Source organism: Eschrichtius robustus, chromosome 6 (assembly GCF_028021215.1).
Source record: "Eschrichtius robustus isolate mEscRob2 chromosome 6, mEscRob2.pri, whole genome shotgun sequence".
NCBI classification, from domain to species: Eukaryota; Metazoa; Chordata; class Mammalia; order Artiodactyla; family Eschrichtiidae; genus Eschrichtius; species Eschrichtius robustus.
The window spans coordinates 101,489,538-101,513,367 of record NC_090829.1 but is presented as its reverse complement, the minus strand read 5'-3'; the positions used below and the strand labels follow the sequence as shown (position 1 = coordinate 101,513,367).

The following is a 23,830-nucleotide window of genomic DNA, read 5'->3' as shown; positions in this document are numbered from 1 at the left end:
CATATATATATATAGTCATGAATGTTTTGAATATAGAAATATAGAGAAATTGAGAGGTACTAAAATGAAGTTTTAATCTGAAGGTCGATATCTGAATAGCTTCTTCTAAAAGAAAACATTAGAAACCACTGAATCAGATATTTTACTTTCCATCTGCAGTATTGATATATGTTGGGAAATATTCTTATTTTGGGTGGTTTGTTTTTTTGGAAATGAAGTTCACATACCCTATAAACAGAGAAATAAGGAAGTGGTAGAGAAAGAAGGGATGTATAAGAAAGTAATTTAAAAGTTCTCAAGACGTAGGGACTGTTATCCCATGTTTAACAAATACAAACAAAACCTAAAAGTACTAACTAAAAGATATATAGCCTGCTCATTCCATTTACAGAGTTATAGTAATCTCATATTAGACATTAGTGAATTAATCATTTATTTATTCACTCATTCAACTTTTCAGGCATTTATAAAAACTAAATATATACTCAAAATATGCTAAAGCATTGTAGATATAAGAATGGTAAAGCCCATGTCTGGCTTGTGGCAGTTACAAGAAGTTGAGGTGATAGCGTGATCCAGTAGTTGTAGTATAATATGATTCAGGCTAAAAGCAGAGGTGCATGCTATATACCATTAATGTGTGCTATATAAGAAGAATGTTACTGCCTACAACAGTGGTTTTCTAACATTTTAACAGTATCATCCTTAATTTTTAAATGAAATTGTAGACCAAACCCTAATATTAAAATAGGGTAGTAATTTAAGAATCCAAATATATTTTATAAGTTCAAAATTTTAAGGTTTTCAAGGGCAATTTTGAGTTAACAAGCATTTGAAATCAGGGATAGACTTGAGAGTTGCTGCAACAATATCCATTTGTATTTGTAGTTTTGCAGTAGGCAAAAAAAAAAAAAAAAAAAAATTCACATGGATAGTAATTTCAATTGGAAAGATTTTGTTTCAATTGGAATATTAAAATAACCATTCTTGAGTTGTAGTTGAATCAGTTTCAAGATTTTTACTACCTGCTTCCACCCCTTACTTAGAGTAATGCAACAAGCCGAAAAAAATCTGTAAATTTGTAGTGAGATGAATTATGCCATGATCAGAGCACTGAGTAGACACGCATTATCTTCTGCAGGAATTTAATTAGCAGAGTACTCCCATGCTGTCCAATTCAATAGAACAAATAAGTACCAAGCACCGACTTTATGACAAGCACTGTGCCAATCTGTCCTTGTGGCACTTACAGCCATTAAACAAATAACTGCCAAGGGATTACTAACATGGAAAAGGCACAGGTGCTTAGAGAAACTAGTCTAGGGAGTCAGGTATAGCTTTCTAAAAGAAGTGAGGCTTGAAAGATGACTAGGAGTCAGCAAGATGAGTGGGTCATAGGGTGGGGATAGAGAGAAGAGATTTTTCAACAGAGGAAAAGGCTCAAAGCAGAACAAACAGCATAGTAAACTCAGAAATTAATGGAGTCCCTCAGCAATTCATTCATTCATTCATTCATTTACCAAATACTCATTGAGGGCCAAGTAATGCCTGATACTGTTCTAGGCCCTGGAGACACTTCAGTAAACAAAACAGACAAAAAAAAAAATCTCTGCCCTCATAGAGCATACATTTTAAGGGGAAATGGCTTAAAAAATTAAACATATCGAGTGTCAGATGTTAAGTTCTTTGAAGACAGGGATAAGAATGGAGAGTAATATGGATTACTCGGGTAGGATGTAGCAGGAGTTGCAATATAAAAAGGGGAATCGGGGAAGGCTTTATTAATACAGTAATGTTTGAATAAAGACCTGATGTAAGGGAGAGAGAAAACCATACAGACAGCTGGATAAGAGCAAGTACTAAAGGCCCAATGGCAGGAGAATGCTTTGGATGCCCAAGATTCTGAAGGAGGCCAGTGTGTCTGGAGCAGACTACTTGATACAAAAAAGGAGGTAGAAGATGCAAAACAGGGTCACAGGGAATGGATGGGGAGCAAAATCATGCAATGCTTGGTAGGCAATTAATAGGGCAGTTGGCTTTACTCTAGGAGAATGGAAAGCCGTCGGAAGGCCCAGAGCCCAGTGATAATATGATCTGATGTATTTTCTAAGATCACTGCCTGCTGAGTTGAGAATAGACAGTAGAAGGGCAAAGCCTTAACAGAGGGAGTTTGAGAGGGGAGCAGCTTTATCTGATGTGGTTGGAAATGTAGGCAGGGTGAAGCCATGGGTGAACTGTAGGCAAGCCATGGGTGAACTTGTAATCCAAGGTAAATATTTTAAACTTTAATGTAAAGATGATGGGAAGTCATCAAAATTTTTTATACAAGGGGATGTAATGAACAGATTTCTGTGTTCAAAACTGCACTATCCAATACGGTAGCCACTAGCCAGCCACATGAGGTTATTGCATGCTTGAAATGTGGCTAGTTTTAACTGGAATGTGCTCTAAATATAAAATATGTGTCAGATTTCAAATACTTTTTTTCCTTCCTGAATATATAAGCAGAAGCCTTACTCATAGATTCATTATTGTTAAATTAAGATTCTTGTTTATTTTTACACAGAACATTTTGTGAAAATGTGTTGAGTTAAAATACATAGCTTGTTAAAATATTTTTTAACTTAATATTTGTCACTGGAAAATTACACTTCTTTTATTTTGTATAACAGTTTTAATTTAGAAAGTGGCCAGCAGTCATTTCTTTGAGACTAGAAACAATTAAGCCCCCCACCATTCAGGACCCCGGATACGTACCTTATCATAGGATCCTTTTTTGTAGGTCTTCCATTCCTATGAAAATGTTCAGTGAAAATGACAACATGGATTTAAGTGAATAGAAAATGAGGTTCAATGAAACATTTGATAGCATAACTTTAGTCATTTACATTTCATTTTCATTATGTTTTGTGAAAATTTAGTCATTAACCTACAGTTTTCATGATTTTTGTCATATGTGCATAACAAATATACCTTATTTACTTGATATTTTGTCTACCCACTTTTAAACTTAAATTTTTAAATGAATTTATTTCAATATAATAAATAGAAAATTGTTTGCCACAGAAAAATAAAAAATGATCTTGATAAAAATGAAGCAGTGTTATCAAACTATAGCTATGTCCTGCTAAAATCTCTTGAGTCTAAGGCCAGCTCTCATTTTGTTCAAAAAATATTTAGCCAGTAAGGAAGATGTTAAAGATATACCCACACTGCCCTGGGACTTTCTCCTTAAATACCTAGAAGAGCTGAGGGAGAAATGGAATGGAAATCAATTTTAAAGAGTGTGGTTCAATGTTATTTAATGCCATCTCCCAGAGCTACACATCGTCTCCCTTAATGTGGGCATCCCCATACTTTGGTAAGCACTGTTATTTTGCATATCTGTGTTTCAAGTATGCCTTTTAAAAGTAGCAACCTCAGCTAAAATATGAAGTCCCCATTGTGTAACTTATTTTGAATTACTAATTTCATTCATTAATATTAGCATGTATTGACTTTTCTGTGTATGTGTGAACTGAACTCTGACATCCAAAGTGTGTATAAGTTAAAATATGTTGTACACGTACAAATAAAATAACTCAAGCGATAATAAAAAATATTGTTTTTCCTATGTTCACAGCTTGCAGACCAGGATTCTATAAAGCATTTGCTGGCAACACAAAGTGTTCTAAATGTCCTCCACACAGTTTAACCTACATGGAAGCAACTTCTGTCTGTCAGTGTGAAAAGGGTTACTTTCGAGCTGAAAAAGACCCACCTTCCATGGCATGTACCAGTAAGTCTGTCCATTTTGCATTTGAAAATCCTGTTTCCAACACTTTTGGTCTTTTTATTCTAAATTAAAAAACAAAAAGAAGTGACTATACAAAATCCTATACCATCAAGGCTATTTGTCTTTGATAATAGTCAAGGAAAAAGTTTCTCTGTCTTTCTTAGCATAATTGCTTTCCAGCTGTTTGCAAAGAACATATTTATTCCTCAAAAATCACATTGATCACTGACATGCATATACCAGCCTTGATCTGGAGGCCCTGCAAGTTTTTCCTAGGCATAATCTGTCCTTAGGAAGTTAAAGCAGTTTAAGGCTTTTTGAGGCTCTATAAGCAAAACTTCTGTTTTTTGTTTCAACCCTTGAACTTTTGAAGGCACATCAGTTTAGGACCATCAAGTTTGCTGTGTGTGGGAGCTTCAATATGGAACTTTGAAAGTCATTGTGCTATTGTTATATAGAAAAGTTCAAGTTGTCCTTGACATTTGTCTTTAAAGGAAGATATATTTGAGTTTGTCCACATTTCACCTCTCACTTTCTCTCTAATTTTGGGGTTGGAACCAATAGAATATTAAATCTAAATGTGAAGGTCATTTTAATGCATGCACCATGAATTTTAAATTATTTGTATTCTCCTATTATTAAAGTATCATAAATTATCTGTACACTGTAAAAATAAAAGTGAATATATTAATGCATTGCTAAGATATGCAAAAGTAAAGTGTCACCTCTTAGTTATAAAAGTCTTGTTAAATACATAAATAAGATATAGTGAAAATTTGCCTTCTTGTTGATGATTTGGTGCCAAAATGTTGCTTATCTTATGTAATTCCATAGAGGCAGAAATGGATTGAAAATTATGTAATGCCACATATTCCTTAGAGACAGTGGAGATGTTCCATTTCTTTTAACTGATGAAGTTTATAGATTTGTGTACACTACTACAGACTTATAAAATATAAAATATTTTTATAGAATACATTTAATAAAAATACAACACATTCATTAGTAGATGTAATTTTTGCTTTCTGACTGTAAGTGCTGAGTGACTACTTTCTTCAAAAAATTGTAGCCTGAGAAATTGCTACCTAGATTTGTTTTTTTCTAGTAACGTATTCTAAGTTTATAAGTAGGAAAAGGAAAATTCTAAATATAATTTCTCACCTAATTGTGGAAATAGTTTTGAACAGGAAAATATTTCTATTACTATTTATATGTAATCCTTTTTGCACAATTGCTGTATATTATTATATTATATTGTGGACAACATGCTCCAGCTTAGGTAGATGGTAGTGTTTCCAATGGCTACAGTTGTGCCAGGCAAGAATCCCTGAAAACCTACATCAAAAACTAAATGGACTTCCTAGGAGAGTGATAGAGAAGAATCTGCTCTTTTTATTTTCTTAGAAGGCCATAAATAGACTATTGACAAAATGAAGGAATAAATTGTTCCCCATCAATATAACCCTTCAGTGAGGTGGCAGAGTAGGTAGTTGGGGAGGTTTAGTTCTTTGGAGTGAGAAACTATTAAGGAAATAAATATGAGATGTAATAAGGTCTATGAACCTCAGTCATTGTTGAATCTGATATGTGTACTTATTAGCTTAACATTTTATGTTTCTCTCTTTAAAAAAAAACTTTTTTATGCTTGGTATTGTAAGTTACGTTTGCAATTATGCTAGCCTGCTTTAACTGTGCTAAGTGGAAGCAGAGAGGTTTAATTCTGGTCATCGCTGAGCAGAGCTTTAGACAGGGAACAGCATGCTGTATTGCCATAGGGATTAAAAGAGAGAACCCCAAAGAAAGGTGAAAACTTTTGTCAGATCTCCCCTTGTCCAGCCACAGGAAAATCCCCTCTCAAGGCTTCTCTCTGCTATTTCCTTGAGGACTTCTTTTCCTTGTTTTAGGAAAAACTTAGCATGGTGTACTAGTAAGTTCACCATCTTTTAGAGTCAAATTATCTGAGTGTAAACCTTGGCTTTGGTACTTACTAGCTATGTAGCCTTGGGCAAATTATTTAACCCTTTACCCTCTGTTGCACCATTCTTAGTGTTAATAACAGTACCTACCTCATTCTGTTGTTATTTATAATGATTAAATAAGTTAGTATTTGAAAAGTGCTAAGAATAATACCTGGCACATAGCAGCTGCTATGTAATTGTTTGGTACAGAAAGCTGTTCTCTCACAATTCATTTTGAAATAATATTTGATAAGTTAGTATTCAAGCTGTTAAATACTTTATGTTGATAGTATTATGCTGGGCTCACAGCTTCCATCATCTACATTCCTACAAATTGAAAGAAATAACGTACTGAATTTGTAAGACCTTTTCACAAAATATATTACGTCCTCTACCTCTATGCATATCTAAGTAAAGTTTTTTGAATTATACTCTGACTAGGTGAGAGACCCTAGCAATTATTATAATATATGCAGAAAAAGCAAGGACCATAAACTCCAAAGCATCATACTTCCTAAAAATTGAAAGATTAGATTGTTAGGGAAGAAAAACCAGGAAAATGGCAAGCCAAGAGGTCATTGAACAATTAGAGTTAAGAGGACCAAGGTAACTTCATCAAGATACAGAACTTTTGAGGCCAAGGATCAAATAAGCAGTCAACCTTTCCGTTTTTCATTAACCGTAAACAATAGCCAAATTCTAATAGATTTTTAATAGATGGAAGCTCCCTTAACTTCTAGATCATGTGTCTCTGAATTAGCCATTCTTTATCACTTTTATTCCAATAATATATTATCTAAAGGTCAGAATTTGTGTCAGGTAGACAGTCATCACTTTCTGCTGTTTTTGACTTAGCATTTGAAGCTATGCTTTCAGAGAATCTTCCAGGCATTTAAAAGGAAGCTTTTTTTTTTAAACTTGGTATCAGGGTCAGGGAGATTTTGAATGTTTTGGTTTAAAAGAAAATGGAGGACCAAAATATTGAAAATGACTGAGACATTTGGCTAGTAAATGGCCTAGTAGGCTAGGAAAGTAGCTAGGAAAGAGCTCCTAGATAGGTATTGTATGTAATCATATGAGTGATTTGATTCTAAGGACCTCAAGAGATCTTTCCCTGCTCCTTAGCACTGTCATCAAAACAACAGCAACCCTTAAGTTTCTGGTACAACAAAGCATGTGACTTCACCATTAAGAGTTTTATAATTTCTTTGCATTTTCACTGTAGAAATAGGTATTCTTTTAATTTCATAATCTTGAGACATATAATATATATGATATAATCACATAAATATTTTCATTAAGATTTTATTTTTAGAGCAGTTTTAGGTTAAGAACAAAATTAAGAGGAAGTATAGAGATTTCCCATATACCTCCCTCCTCCCAACCCAGACATGCATAACCTTACCCTTATCAACATCCTCCACCAGAATTGTACATTTGTTATATTTGATGAACCTGTATTAACACATCATAGTCACCCAAAGTCCATAGTTTACACTAGGGTTCACTATTGGTGTTGTACATTCTTTGGGTTTGGACAAATGTATAATGACATGTATCAATCATAATAGTATCATACACAGGATTTTCAGTGCCCTAAAATCCTCTGGGCCTATATTCATCCTTTCCTCCTACCAACCCATGGCAACCACTTATTTTTGTGCTGTATCCATATATATATGTATATGTTATATAATTTGAATCATATAGTAGAAGATTTCAGATTGGCTTCTTTCACTTAGTAATATGCAGTTAGGATTCTTCCATGTCTTTTCAAGGCTGGATAGCTCATCTATTTTTAGTGCTGAATAGTATTTCATTGTCTGGATATACCACAATTTGTCTATCCATTTACCTACTAAAGGACAGCTTGATTATTTTCCAGTTTCAGCAATTATGAATAAACTGCTATAAACATGCATGTGCAGGTTTTTGGATGGACATAAGTTTTCAACTCCTTTGAGTAAATACCTAGGAGTGTGATTGCTGAATCATATGGTAAGAATATGTTTAATTCTGTAAGAAACCACCAAACTGTACTATTCTGCATTCCTACAGTGAATAAGAGTTCCTGTTGCTCCACATCCTCATCAGCATTTAATGTTATCAGTGTTCTGGATTTTGGTTATTTCTAATAGGTGTGTAGTGGTACATCATTGTTGTTTCAATTTGCATTTTCTTGATGGCGTGATGGGGGCCTCTTTTCATATGCTTATTTGCCATCAGTATATCTTCTTTGGTGAGGTGTACACATAAAGATTTTTAGGTGTTTCAAATGGCTACAGTTTAAAAAAAAGATGTCTTATAATCAAAGCTAATCCCTCAAATATTGGCTGTGGAGGGGTGATCAAATCCTTCCATCTGTTAGGCTGGGCTATTATTGTTAACTTCCTCTTTTGATTTTTTGTTTCCACTAACTCCTTCCTCACCACCTATAAGTGTACTCAAACTTCTATCATTATATAATGTTCCCAGTCCAGTAGTTTTTCTCCCAAAACAAGTACCTTGAAAAAGCAGTCTTCATCGGCTATGGCTACTTCTTCACACATTTTTAATTTCCTTTTTACTCTACTACATTCAGATTTTTGCTCTTCACTCTCCTGCAATCATGTTTTTCTTTGTGTAAACTGTGTAAGAAAATAAACTGTGTAAGAAAAATTCACCAATGATCTTATTTGCCATATTGTGTTAGAAACATTTTTGTCTTGTTATTCATGACATTCAACTCTGTTGATCTCTTCTTTTTTCTTGAAACTATTTGTTCTCTTTTATTCTAAGACTTTGCAATCTCCCCTTTACCCATTTAATTTTCTGAACATCGTGTTTGTTACCATGGATAGTTTCTCTTCTTTTGCTCACCTGTTAAATACTAATTTTTCTCATGCTCCTTTCTTAGCTTTCTTATCTCATCACATGTTCTTAATCTCATGGCTTCAACTAGCACCTGTAAATAGATGATGCCTATATTTTTATCCATATCCCAATCTTCTCTCTTAAGGTCCAAAGTCACCTAGCCAACTCATTACGGGATCTGACAACCTGTGTGTCCCATAGCATCCTGCCCACATCTCAAATCTTGTATCATACCATACTCTCCTCGGTTATTAAACTCATGAACTTCCATGATGCTGTACTTGTTCTCATCCTTAATGCCAGCAGTTTCCTCTACTCGAAGTGCTCTCCCTTTAGGTCCTCTTATGGTTGTTTTCTTTTTGGCAGTCAGGCTCAAATGTCAATTCTTAGGACAGGCATTTCCTGATCACCTGTTCAAAAATAGAATCCCTCCCAGTTACTCTTTTTTATATCATATATTTTATTTTTTATGCATTATGTCACTCTGAAAATATCTGATTTATTTTTACACTCACTTCCTTGTTTATTGTCATTCTAGCCATAGTAGATTACAAGGGGATCATGAATGTTCTTTCTTTACTGTGTCTCCAGCACTAATAATAGTACCTGGCACAAAATAAATACTAGGCACAAAATAAATAATAATACTAGGCACAAGATAAATAATAGTACCTGGCACAAAATAAGTACTAGGCACAAAATAAATATTCAAAGAATGAATAAACTAATAATTTTAGCTCACCTACAAAAGTCAATTTTATTACTTCCTACCTCAGCCTGCTCAGCCATCCCAGCTTGTTTCCTTATCCTGGTGAATCCTCATCTACCCATGCATCCAAGCAAGAAAGCTTAGAATCATAACCCCTGTCCCTACCCTTGACGTGTCCAAGTAGTCACAAGGCTTGTCAGTTTTACTTCTTAGCATTTCTTCTGTCCATTCCTTCATATCAACTCCTGGTCCTTTCCTTTTTGTTAAGGCCCTCAACTGTTTCTTGGGCTAATTTATAATATTTTGGCAAGTCTACTTCCTTTAGTCTTCCATCCCTCCAAACATTCCAAACTATTAGAAAATATTATTTTTAAACAAAAACAAAACCTTGATCATATAACCACTTCTTCTGCATCACATCTTTCAAATCCCAACACCTATCTGCCAAAATTGTAAGAATCAATCCAAGAACATCCAAAGTCCAGCCCTGGCCTCTTTCTCCATCTCTAATTTTAACTATATTAGGATCTCTCAAACAGTCCTAATATCCAGTTATACCAGCAATATACTTGTAAGTTTGGATCTTCTTGATTTTTAAAACATTGTTTTAAAAATAAAAAATGGATGTTTTTAAAACATTCATTGTGCTTCTCTTACATGAACTGCAAAGTATATTAAAGAAATTAAGAATAAGAAATTTAAAATGAAATGCTGAAGTGTTTTCTCTATTATCTTAATCTACTTCATAAACTCTTAACTTTATTTCTCAGGTGACTCATTAATGTATGTTCTGTGTTTTAAAGGATGAGCCGTGGAGGACACTCCACAATATCAGGTCTTGGTCAATTAGGGCTGCCTCTGAGAGCAGTTCAGAGCACAGGAGACCCTGCTGCCTGCCAAGAACTCTGTTATCAAAATAACTGTCTAAGGCTTTTCTAGACCAGAAGGGAAAAATGCTCACTAAGGTTGGAGAAACAAAGGACTATAGGAGTTACTAAGAAAGTACTTGTCAAGGAAGAAAGGCAGAGAGCATGAAAGGACTGAGAGAAATGAAGTGAGGGTCTAATATACAGATGCATAAAAAGTTAGACAAATGTAACTCCACAGTCATCGCATTTTCACTTTGATGTTTCTCATGTGTTTAAATCAATAGGAGGATTTTTTTTAGTTACTGAACAGGTGCTGGAAGATTAACACATTCAACAAACATTTGTGCTGCCTACTTAGAAAAGTTCAAAACATAAAATGCAAATCATATATATGGGTACTTCTATTGCACATCATTAAGGATTTCACTTTTCTTGGTCATCTAAGTATGTAGTCAAGTACCTTGAGTAAAACGGTTTCTTCCAATTTCATTCTTAATACATAGGCAAATACCATGTCTTTTTATCTTTATATTTGGTATACAGTGACAGTGGTTGGAATGAAAGTGTAAAAGTTGAATTTATTTTTGCTCTAAGGTTAACACTGTAAAACATGGCTTCTTTATTTCTGGAATGATTGGCCACTTGAGAAAGTCATTATTCTCTCACTCTTACTTTGAATAGAACAAATATTGTGTTGAGATGCATCAGGAAAGGTGTTCTTCCCCGTTTCATCTGCCCTACTCAGGTCCTCTACTCTGGGGGGGGATAGGATGCTCCCATACAGATACCCCTGCTCTGCTTGCTATCTTTTCTTTTTTGCCCCATCACTTTCGTTTCGCTTTTGCTTTCTCTTTCTCTTTCTCTTCCTCTCTCTCTCCCCTAAGCTTCTTTTGCATGGAAAAAAACATTCTGGTTCCTTGCTTTTCTGTCTCACAACTGAAAAAAGCGCAGCTGATTGCTTAGGTGACTGATTGTAAACACAAGGTAGCAGCCACAATTTTGCAGAAGCCAGAATGGGAGATATTGCATAAATGGATTTATTACCTTTAACAGGCTGTGTTATATTCTAGACTTGTTCTCATTATAGAAAATAACTAAATATTTACTTTATGTATGGCAGTGGTATATTTTTAAAATTAAAATGATCCTTATATTATAGGATAGATACCTGTGTGTAATGAATCCCAGTTTCCCTGATACGGATCACTGATGTAAGATGTCACTTGAGTTTCATGGAGTTGCCTAAACATAAATACTTTAATTTTTATTTCAGGCAAGGTTCTTTTACCAGATTACCTGGGAGAGGTTCCTCCATAGGAAGCGATATTAAGTGGTTATTCTGCTGATGCTGAAAAATTGAATTACCACTTGCTACCAGGGCGAATCTGTTCTGGGCATCTACAGTTGGAACTCAGAGAGAATTGTCCCATTTAATATCATCTACTTGTACACAACAGACCGCTTACCATGACTAATCCATAATTGGAAAGAGAACATTCATAATTATCCCTACGGTGCTATGCCTTTTGAGAAAGATTCATTAATTGGCTTTAATCTATTCATTTATTGTTTTGCTTTTCCCTCCCAAAATATGACAGTGCTTAGTCTTATCATATCTCTCTTATTTCTAATGAGTATTTAATTAAAAATAACTGACTCAGACACAGAAAGGGCTGTACGTAGGTGTACAAGATTTTTTTCTTCGTGATATTTAGCGAAACTGGATGATTTTTTACTCAAAACACCCAAGCTCAGGCTGCTCATGATTTCATTTGTGTTTTAGTGTGCTTTTATTATGAATGTGGTTTTGCCGTTTAACTCTTGACCTACACAATTATAGCATATTTCTGTAGTTTTTAGAATTAGTTATTCTATGGGTTTATATTGAACATTTTTTTTGCATCGATGAAAATAGTTGATAACTGTTTTTATGAATTTTTCCAAGGTAAAATTATGTCCACGCTCTATGGCATAGAAATTTGGAGTTACAAATGCTTAGTTTTCAAGTTTGAGTGTCTATGGAACTGTATTTTGAGAAGCTTTTATTCCTTCCCAATGAGAATATGGGTGACTGTCCACTTTGCTATGGGTTTTTATTAGTTAATACCAGTTTTCATAATATAAACATCCCCTTCCACTTCTTACATGATTTTCAAGTCACATGGTTCTATCTTGAATCAATAACACTGGATTCTTGCAAAGATTATAACCTTGAACTCTCTGCTCTCCAATATTTTTCAAAATTTGCACTATGTGAAAAATAATTCTTGTAGGGTTGCACAAAACTATGCATTCTATTCATCTTAGTTAAAGCACATGCCACCTTTGGATCAAGCTAGACCAGAATAGACCTGTATACAGGAGTACATATATTTCAGTGCAATATGTACATTTGGTAAGCAACAGTCACCTTTTCTATAAAACGGGGATATAATTAACTACCTTACAGGTTTATTGTGATAATTGAATGAAATAAATCATGTGAAATATTAAGTACACTCAGAACAAAAAAGTGCTAAAAAATTTTGGTTATATATTTTTGAATACATGCCTACAATGTATAAAAGTAGTCAGCTCTGCCTGAGGACAATGCGAAGGTGTCACAAAGGGGGTAAACACCTAAATCAGAACATGAAGGATGAGTAGGAATTTTCAACAGAGCAAAAAAAAGTAAGGGAACAGTATGTGCAAAGGCATTGAGATGCAGCAAAAGGGAGAAAGAGGCTAAGGGATGGGCCTAGTTATAAAGACAAATGTAGACGAGGTTGAGAGATTTAGATTTTATTCTGGAAGTGAATGGTATTTAGTATATTAGATTTCTTTTTTTATTTTTGTTTCCTTTAACTATGAGTCTTAGAAATAAGGGAAAATGTAGCAAGAATTATCTAAGTCTTCATTCACGGTATTATGAAAACACTAATGGACAAGTCTTAATTTTAGACATCAATTTAGTTACTGAAGTAAGTACAATAATATTGAAAAAATGAGAATATGTAGAATTCAAAGGATTTAAAGTGCACATGTTTCTGTATCTTGAGCAGTATTTATCTTGAAGATTTAATTTTCAGTTACTCTTCCGTAAATGTTTTTAAATGCTTTAAGGTAACATTATTAAAAGAAATCTGTTGTAGGAAGGCAATAAATTGCTCTCTAATTTGTGTGTTTTGAAAATTTGCATTTGACAGTACTCTCTAAGCAAAACACTATAAAACACTTTTCTATTTATAAGATGAATACATTGTGACAGAAAATGTGATAGAAAAAAAAATCTAAACATAAAAAGACCTAGGTATCATCCTACCACTAATACATTTCATGACCTTGACATAATTACAAAACTTTCCTGGGCCTCATTTCTTTATCTGAATAAGTTGATTTAGTTCCTTCCCTGTGGTGAGCTTGAAGCCCCAGTTTTATGATTATTCATCATCCATTTCCAAATATACAAACATTTTATGAACAAAACATTGATAGAGCACATAGTGGTTTAGATATGAATACAAAATTTTGTTTATAGGGCTCCTATTGAATACCTTTTTCAAAGATTATATAGGAAGGATATTAGATTAATAACATAAATATAGATAAAGTTAAAATTGATAGTGATAGTGCAAAGAATGAAATGACTTTTAGAGTTTTAAATTATGTCTATATGCAGATCTGACAACTGATATTTTTAGTACATTATTAAAGTCTGGAGATGTACTTTTTCATTTATTCATATAATTTACTCCTTTGCAAAACATTTGCCTAAACATGTATAGATGATTCTATATATATATATATATATGTATATATATATATATATATATATATATATATATACATATATATATATATATGTATATATATATATATTCTGATGTTCTCTTTGGCATAGGTAAACATAGAACTATTTTTCTCTCATTCATAAACTCAGATGTAAATAATATGCTCTTTATTAGGAAACTGTACTATAAAGTCTTGGTAGTCATTAAATTAACAAACACATTTTTTAAAAATATTTATTTATTTATTTATTTGGCTGTGCTGAGTCTTAGTTGCGGCATGTGGGATCTAGTTCCCTGACCAGGGATTGAACCCGGGCCCACTGCATTGGGAGCGTGGAGTCTTAGCCACACGACCACCAGGGAAGTCCCCAACAAACACATTTAAATTATTGCCAGGTAGTAAGTTAAGAACTGGAAAATATAGTTTAATAAAGTTTAATAGGCAATAGTCTTTAATGATTTTCAGTTATTTGGATCAAATTTTCATTGTTCTTCAGGTTAAAAAATGCATCTGTAAGCCACAATTAGTTATAGAGTTAATGGGTGAATGAATAGTCACTCTTCAGTTAATATGAAAAAGACCCCTGTTTATTAATGAGTTAATATATTTCTGTAATTATAAGCATAAAATATGAAATCTACAGCAAAGTATGTAGTAACTGAAATGTGACCCCTAAGTTTGCTCTCCTTCAGTGTCAACATTTATTTAAAGGGTGTTCTGCATAATGCTAGTATTCCTTCATATGCTTCTTAGAAAATAAGATTCCATGAATAAACGTTTGGGAAATGTTGGATTAAACAAAGTAAAGCAAATTGTGTTTGTTTTGTTTCAGCGTCAACCTGCCAGAGGAATCTTAATTTGAGCGCTGAACTCATTTTTATTGTGATATCTCATGGGACTAGAGATATTATGCAGGATGTATTTCGGGAAATATAGTTCTGTTTAAAACATTTTACATAAAGAAAAAAATTAAATTTAAAAAATTGTAGCTCACCTGGCCTCTGCTACTCTGAGAGGAAGATGGGGGCTGCAGGGCCAGATGCTCTTCTGGGGAGGGACAGGACCGCACTGCCACAAGCTTCTCAGAAGTTTACTATTAGAGCACTATTTCTTTATTCTTTAAGTGTGTAAAGGGGAAATCCAAATTGAAGCCAAAAAAAAAAAGAAGATTGAAAGTGTGTTTTTTTAATAGAAATAAAATTGTAATTTTTATTTAAGTTTATTACATGATGGGCTAGAAAAACAGCTAGCTGCAAATTAGGATAACTGTCCTTTTCTTATGAGGTTGGTTTGGAGGGTGTAGTGTGGAGATAGCTTTTTTCTATGTGAATTACTTGTTTCCTTTAAGGAAAAGAAATCAACATAAGAAAATCCCTGAGAGTTTTCAGTACAGATGTCTCCAAAAGAGTTATTGCTGCCAAGATTTTTTTTTCCCCGTGTGTCACATAATCTTTGTATAATTTATAAATGATAACAAAGCAGTCAGGCCACATTCATAAAAGCCCAGTGACACATAATTTAGTTGAATCTGAGGATTAGAATTAATTGTCTCTCTTTGTTCTAAGTTCTAAATCTTAGTAATTGATTCATGCATGTCATTACAGCTTAATATTTGCATGAAATCACAGTTTAGCTGGCATAATTTAACAGCAATTAAAAACCTATTTAATTGTCATGCAAATTGGTATGAGAGCCCTTGAGGAAGAAGGGTGTCTGCCGTTTTTATTTAAGTATCTCTAGGCGGACAGTCATATACTTGCAGACACCCATAACATAATTGATAACATTCTTCCTGTTCTTGGAAATGTAAGTGAATAATAATTCATGTTTTTCCATTATAAATAAGAGAAAAGAACAACAATATGATTATGTCATTCTGTAGGAAGACATTATTATGATAATGATAATGAATCTTTATCTCCTAGCCATGAGTCTAGGTTGGAGGTAAAGAACTATGCCTATCCCTGTGCTCTAGTTTATAATCCCTTCCATATTTTCCTTTCTGAAGGTAGACATTTCTATAACTCTCTGGAACATGAAATGACATAAAGCAAGGTATGGATAAACCTTTTAGAAAAACTAACTGCCCCTTTTCTAGGTCTAGCTTTAGGTGGTATACATATAGGTGTCTGAGTCCTACCCATTAGGTTGCTGATATCAGGATCCAGCAAAATGAAAAAGGAAAATATAATACTTCTTAATATCTCAAAGCCAATACACAGTCATATAGATTTAGGAATGATGTTATGCTACTCTCACAGTATATAACAGATCTTGCTACTGAGTCCTCTGTACTCATTTAGACCATTCCCCACACTGCAGCCAGAAAGCTGATTTTGAAACACATGTAGATAGAATCTGTTAGTTTCTTCCTGTTAAGTATAGAAACATATTCAGACTCATTCCAATGAGCCAGCAGTCTGGCATTATCCGACCCCTTCCTGTTCCTTAAAACTCACTTCTTGCTTCCTCCTTCTGCATTCTAGCCACAGTGATCTTCTGAGAGTTCCGTGACTATTTTTAAATCTTTTTTGACTAAAGAGCCACACATCTTCTACCTCTAATATTCTTCCCACCCCTCTGAACATCTTCCACATCACCTATATGAGGCCTTCTCAGAATGTTTCTCAGGTTATTTCAGCTCCTTTCCTTTTGATTTCTGTAACTGCACTTACTATAATTTGAATTTTATTCTTCTGTTTGTGTGTGTGTATTTGTGTTTATCTAGCCATTCAGCTAAAATGTGAATAACAAGAAAGCAGAAATAACTTTTATCACATTCATGCTGTAAGCCCAAGATCTAGCAGAATATCTGGCACACATAATAGTCACTAAAAATATATATATTTAATGAATGAATGACCATATCTTGAAATCCAAAAGAAGCTTATATCAAAAATTGAATTTCTTTCTATGGAGAGAATGTCACAGAGAATTCTTTCCCTCCTTCTAAGCAAATTTTCTTGATAGCAGAAATTTAAAGAACTGTTTAGATTTCTTAAAACTAAGCTTTTTAAAATATGGCAGGAATGTTAATTAGTTATTTATGCAGTAAATTATTTTTCAAAATATCTGTCATAAGCACAGTCTCTTACAGAAAGGATTCTGTGGTATTTCGCAACATAGCACATAGCACAGCGCCAGGCACCTAGTAGACCTTCAGTTAATATTTGTTCAGTGAATGATATAAAACTGAGGTTTGAAAGACTCGGATAAGTGTAAAAGATTATTGACACAATTTTAAGAAAAGGCTGGAATAGTTAAAGGATATAAATACTCTATGCAGTGTGATCCGTATGGAAAAATAATGAGAAAAAGGAGAGCAGATGTTCATCCACCATCCATAAGAAACATGGTTTGTGCACTCTTGATGACGAATAAGAGGATTCTGTGGGTCTCTTTATAAGCTTCTAAGGACACACTTATGTTTAGTAAAGTTAATCTAAATAAAAGTCTAAGTACTTACTTACTTATGTTTAATAAAGTTAATCTAAATAAAAGTCTAGGTACCATTTCTTATGTATACACCCTTTTATCCCTTCCGTGTAATGCTTTTGTCCCATGAAATTGGCAGGACCTAGTAAAAGCCTTTATGCTGCCTCCAGTTTCCCTTCCTCTTCCCCTTCTTCCAAACTGTCTGTCCACCCTGAGTTTATGGCCATTTATTCTCAGCCTGTGAGAAAAAGAATCTTAGAGAGATTGTCCAGAAAAATGAATGGGAGTTTTAGTTATACATCAAGCATAGTTTGAGGACTGAAAGACTGAACACAGCATGTTTTATATATGCATGTTACTATTTTTTCAAAATTTTAAAATGATGATGTAATTATTAAGATGTATTTAAAACCATCACATAATTTAAAATAATGTTTTGTTATATATTTTCAGTCAACAAATTTAAAAAGTATAATTACTGTATCTTTTGGAGATCTGTGGCTTTTGATATTAAATACTGAAATTCATATACCAAAAGTTAAGATATAGACCATCTTCACCCCTAAGACTCCACTCTTACTAAACTAACTCAGATATTTTTAACCATATTTCTTTATGGTTTCCATCAGAAGAAAGAGCTCAAACTAATATAAAAGACCAGCAAGTGTTTATTGATGACGTTTTCAAGTTAGCACCATAATTCATTGTCCTATACATGTACATTTGTTTTTTAATTGCTTTCTCTAGGGCCACCTTCAGCTCCTAGGAATGTGGTTTTTAACATCAATGAAACGGCCCTTATTTTGGAATGGAGCCCACCAAGTGACACAGGAGGGAGAAAAGATCTCACATACAGTGTAATCTGTAAGAAATGTGGCTTAGACACCAGCCAGTGTGAGGACTGTGGTGGAGGACTCCGCTTCATCCCAAGACATACTGGCCTGATCAACAATTCCGTGATAGTACTTGACTTTGTGCCTCACGTGAATTACACCTTTGAAATAGAAGCCATGAATGGAGTTTCTGAGTTGAGTTTTTCTCCCAAGCCATTCACAGCTATTACAGTGACCACGAATCAAGATGGTAAGTTCCACTGTTGTTCTCTCAAAATTTATCTATAATTCCCTTTTGGTGCTTAATATCCCTGGTGGACCTATATTCACTGAGGTGCAATTGTACACTCTATACATCATAGGGGTGATTTTCTGGTTGTTGTTCTTATTGTTTCCCAAGGTGCAGAAAGATATTTTTGATATTACTTCTTAGTAGCATGGTCAATTAGATATAAAGCTTCTCTTTAATATCTATGCATTTATGTTTTTGATATAATCCTATACTGACATATCTTAATGAGCAAGTCTATATTACTTATCAACAAACATCAGACATAAATAAAATGTTGCTATATGAATTGAAATTCAGTTGCCGTACTTATGCAGCCATCTCTTTTCCATGTCAAATAAGCAAATAGTAAGAATTTATGCTAATTATAATTCATATCTATATTGTAAAAACAATGCAGCCAGCAAACCTAACCATAATCCACTCCTAAAAGAAACAGCAAAAAATATCCAGAAATGTGTCTAAATGCTGTTGTTTAGGTGCAGTTTTGTGTAAGAAATAGTTAAACTGTCTTTTTTAAAAACTCCAATTGCTTTCAGCTAAATGGTCCCTTTTAACACTACAGGTTTTACTGCAGTGTAGTTAGGCACGAATAGGCCTATGATTTTTATAAGTATATATTCTCTTTAATTCCCCCTATAACGTAATTTATCACAAAGCATGATACAGGAAAAGCTTCAAAGAGTTTAAAAACTCCCTTTGAGAAGCATTCATAAATTATGTTGATACAGAAGTGATTGTCTTATAGAAGAAAGTATTGTTTTATATGTTCTATACTATTCTTTTACACTATATTTGTTTGCTAGGTCTGCTATAACAAATGCCACAGGCTAGGTGGTATAAACAACAGAAATTTAATTTCTTATTGTTCTAGAGACCAGAAGTCCAAGGTTAAGGTATCAGCAGAGTTGATTTTATTCTAAATCCTCTCTCCTTGGATTGTAGATATCCATTTTCTCCCTGTGTCTTCATATGTTCTTTCCTATGTGCATGTCTCTGTCATAATCTCTTCTTGTAAGGATACTATCATGACAGATTAAATCCCACCCATATGACCTCATTTTACCTTAATTTCATCTTTACAGGACCTATGTCCAAATCCAGTCGCATGCTAAATTCAACATATGGATTTTAGGGGATGCAATTTGGCCCATATCATGCATAAGGCAGCTATGGTGATATTTAAAGTAGAAATATATATAAGATGTTGGAATACTATTCAGCAATAAAAAGGAACAAACTAGTGATACACACAACTTGGATAAACTTTAAGGGCACTATGCTGAGTGAAAAAAACCAATCTCAAAAGGATACATACTGTATAATTCACTTACATCACATTCTTGAAATAACATAATTGTAGAGATGGAGAATAGATTCTTGGTGGACAAGGGTTAGGGCTTAGGGAAAGAGGGATTGGCTATGAAGGGGTAGCAGGAGGGAGCCTTGTAGTAATAATATAGTTATGTATTTTGATTATGGTGGTAGTTACATGCAGTTAGATATGTGATAAATTGCAAAGAGCTACACGCATGACATGCGTGCATGCGCACACACACGAGCTCTATGGATTTTCCCAATGTCAGTTTCCTGGTTTTGATGTTGCACTATAGTTATGCAAGTAGTTAGCATTGGGGGAGGCTGGGTAAAGGGTGTATGGGACCTTACTATACATTTTTTTGGTAAATATCTGTGAATCTATAATTATTGCAAAATAAAAAGTGAAAAAAACACTGCTAAACCTGTAAAATGTACAGGAAGAAAACTTAAATATTCTACTAAAAACATATTTGAAGTGGATGTGACTATTTTATTCAAAATAATATATATAAGTCCCACTTTGCTGATAATCTTCAGAAATGCATCTAATAAATAAAGCAAAGCCAAATAATACTGTAGAATCACCATTTTTGTATTTACTATATAATATTCCTCTTCATCTAGCAAACTGCTCCACATCATAGAATTTGCTTTATGATTGTTCAAAATGTAATTCCTGTTTTCTCTTTTTTTTCTTGTTTCCCATAGTATCAACAAAATCTTGTCAGATGTGTCTTCAGCATAAAACAGATAGGATCTTCTGTTTCTCTCTGCATTAGCAGATTATTTCTAAGCCTTTTTTCTGCCACTTGATTAAAAAAAATATAATCCAGTACAACTGTTCTAACTATAGGGTATAAATAATTAAGTTTAGGAATAAAAACAATATATCATTTTAAATAAAATATATATGTAAATATGTTTACATAATTTCATACATTATACACATAGCAGTCTTTCAGGATTAGAAGAGAGTTCATTTAGGCTATTTTTCTAATTTAGCAGAAGGGCAGGATACGAACTATTTCCCACTTTGAAAATGAGAGAATTCATTAAAAGTGTATTGTTATAAGGACAGAAATTATACAAAGCATGAAACAAGATACAATATCCATATATTGAGGCTATACATTCTGGTAGGGGACAGTATTATTAAATAATCCTCCCCAGTAAATTTATTTTTGAGAAGAAAATTGAGAAACAATTATTGTTCATTTAATTCAACTTTGTTTTAGTTATAAATCATAATGAAAAATCAAAATATATTTAAATTTTGTTTGAAAAGTACATCAAGGTCCTAAACTGAGCTAAAATATTGCCACATATATACTTTATAAAATATTATGACCAGTCTTACACGTATGAGCCACTTATCTCCATGTCATAATTTTAAGAGGCACCAAGAAGGTCTTCTCTTCTTGTGTCTGAAATTCTGATGTTAGAAAATCATATCTTTAAAAATGCAGATATTCCAGTCAAGGGTAACATTATGAAATAATTCAATCTGTGTGTGTATCCATTACTCTCTTCATATCAGAAGGGGTCAGATCCTAGTGTTGGGTAAAAGGAGCTTATAGAAACTGGAGTGTCCCAGAACCAGACTTGAGCTGTCATCATTGTGTGCCAGCCTTAATAAGATAACAGTGTTACTATTGCAAATAGAGGGAGGGACTGCCCATCATTCCACTTGGGTATCTTTGGAAATTCTCTTTGAAGTGACTCAAGAGGTACTGTCCAAAGTTACAGGGTAACACATTACAATTTTGTTGGACTGAGGGGACCACAGTAAATTATTTGTCTCATTATCCGTAGGTTACATATCATTGTTTTCACACTAAAATAGAAAAGTGATATGAGCTATTAATAAGCCTTTAATTTATTCAACATATGTACAGTGATGAGTGAGCTTTTGTGAATTTTACACCCTGGTGGGGAGGCAGATAACAAATAATTTGACAAATACATAATGAGTACTGTGATAAGTCCCACCAAGGAGAAGCTCAGGGTGCTCTGAGAGCATGTATTATTCAGGTCTAGAGGATAAGGGCTGGTTTTCCTGAGGAAGCAGTATTAAATTAAGTTCTGTTCTGAGAGATGAGGAGAATATGAGTAGGCCACATGAAGCCAGGAGAAGGGAAAGAATGCTGAGTAGAAGGAACCAAGCAAAGGTTGAGCAATTGAGGGATTAGGCCCTGATGACTAATGGACCCAAGAACACCTAACAAGTTGATATATTGCAGAGGTACAGCAGGATTTGGGGAAGGAACTGAAGATTTAACCTAAAATTTGGAGAAATGAGTTGGTGTCTGCAAAATAGCCAAGACAAGTTAGGGGAACAACCATTTAGCAGAAGATGCTGATATATCATCAAGGCCAGAGATAGGGAAAAAGAATATCAGCAGAATAATAATATTGTACATGAGGCAACCTCATACAAATAGGAAATAAAATAATAGAGACCGAAAAATATAGACAATTGCATTAATTATGTTTTTACTATTTTGTGCACAGTGTGGGACGTGAGGATAAAGAGGAAGTTTGCGTCAAATTACCTTTTCTTTCATGTAGTTGATTATATGTATATGTCTTTTCTCATACTTAAGAAATATTAAGGAAACCCCATTAAACAACCTTGACTTAATTGTTTGCTGTCTGCTTACAATTACAGAAATGTAAAAAAAAAAAAAAAAGAAATTTCCAAATCACTTAGAACCACTTAGCTGTAGTTAGGAAAAACATTCCTTGATTATCCTGATTCTAGTTGGATAAATAAGATTATAGATTTAAGACTATGACTCTCATAATTAGAAATCTTTGCAATAAACCTTAATTAACTGACTTCTGCAATCCCTAAAAGCTTTTTTGCAACCTTCTATTTTGATAGTTTATTTAAATGGTCTTTAAAGGTGGTTCATTTAGAGAACAAAACAAGAAAGCAACACCTAGAAAACATTTGATTTTAATCCTCAGTGCATGATAGAAAAACTAAGATGTGTAGTTTAGTAAAAGGAATTATTCAGGTCATAGACAGGAAAGGAAAATGTTAATCATGGATAGTCAGCCTGAAACAAATTGTGTTTGTGGATATCCTGACATGTGCAAAAACCTTTAGGGACCATGTTCAAAGTGAAAGACATGCTAAGTTACAAACCAATGCTGCTGATATTTACTAAAGGGTCTTTAAAGCAATTATTGTCAGAAGCAGTTTGTCCAGTCCTTCAGCTTCCTAAAATATATTTTCAACACTCCTGTCTCTGCCAATGGGTGACTATTCTGTATAGGTATTGCTTGAGGCTTACATTTTGATTGCAGATTTCATATATTTGCTCAGGTAGCAATAATTAATTGAACTGACATTGAAAATAGATTTAAATCAACAAAAGTCTCCATATATTTATAAACTTGAGATGTCTATTAGATTTACAGTTCACTGCATTCTGAAAATACAGTCTATTTCAAATAGCAACCTTTTGCACGTTGCTGGAGTAGGTTAATTAGGGACATTATAAACATTCATTCATCTTTCTATCTGTATTTTAATTTATTTTATGTCTGGATATTCCTCATAATCCTCACTGTGTTTTTAAAATTCTTGACAGTGGATATTCTTTTTTCTAAAATCTGTGCAAGTCTATTCAAAGTATAAAAGTTTTAAATGCTTACTAAAAATATACTGAATATAAGCCAGTGGCATGATAAGTTAAAAAAGAAAAAAGCAATAACCATAATTGAAGCTAAGAGTGATGCTATACTATTTGTATTTTTCATATTTCTTAAACATAAGAAAATTACATATTCAAAAGCCACAAACACTTTATATTGAAGGATAAAATTTTCCTATCTCCTAGGAAAAGTGTTTTTCTTCTGAAAAGTGCACTGAATATTTTATGTAGGGAAGATAATTGAAATGTCAGTCTAGTTAATCACAACTAAATAACTTTATGGTCCAGCCAAATATTAAATTATGATAGAGTCTGGATGATTGTAAACTTTGTGTTTAGTCCTGGGAAACATCAAA

General features: G+C 33.6%; 1 protein-coding gene across 2 annotated transcripts in view; it reads left to right on the top strand.

The window, feature by feature from the left end:
- Positions 1–23,830, top strand: part of EPHA6 (EPH receptor A6) — an 839,145-nt gene that overhangs the window by 347,774 nt on the left and 467,541 nt on the right. For both annotated transcript variants that reach the window (XM_068545596.1, XM_068545595.1), the window contains exons 4-5: positions 3,623–3,778; positions 18,118–18,453. In XM_068545596.1, the coding sequence (XP_068401697.1) occupies positions 3,623–3,778; positions 18,118–18,453 (492 nt within the window). The remainder of the gene's footprint in view (positions 1–3,622; positions 3,779–18,117; positions 18,454–23,830) is intronic.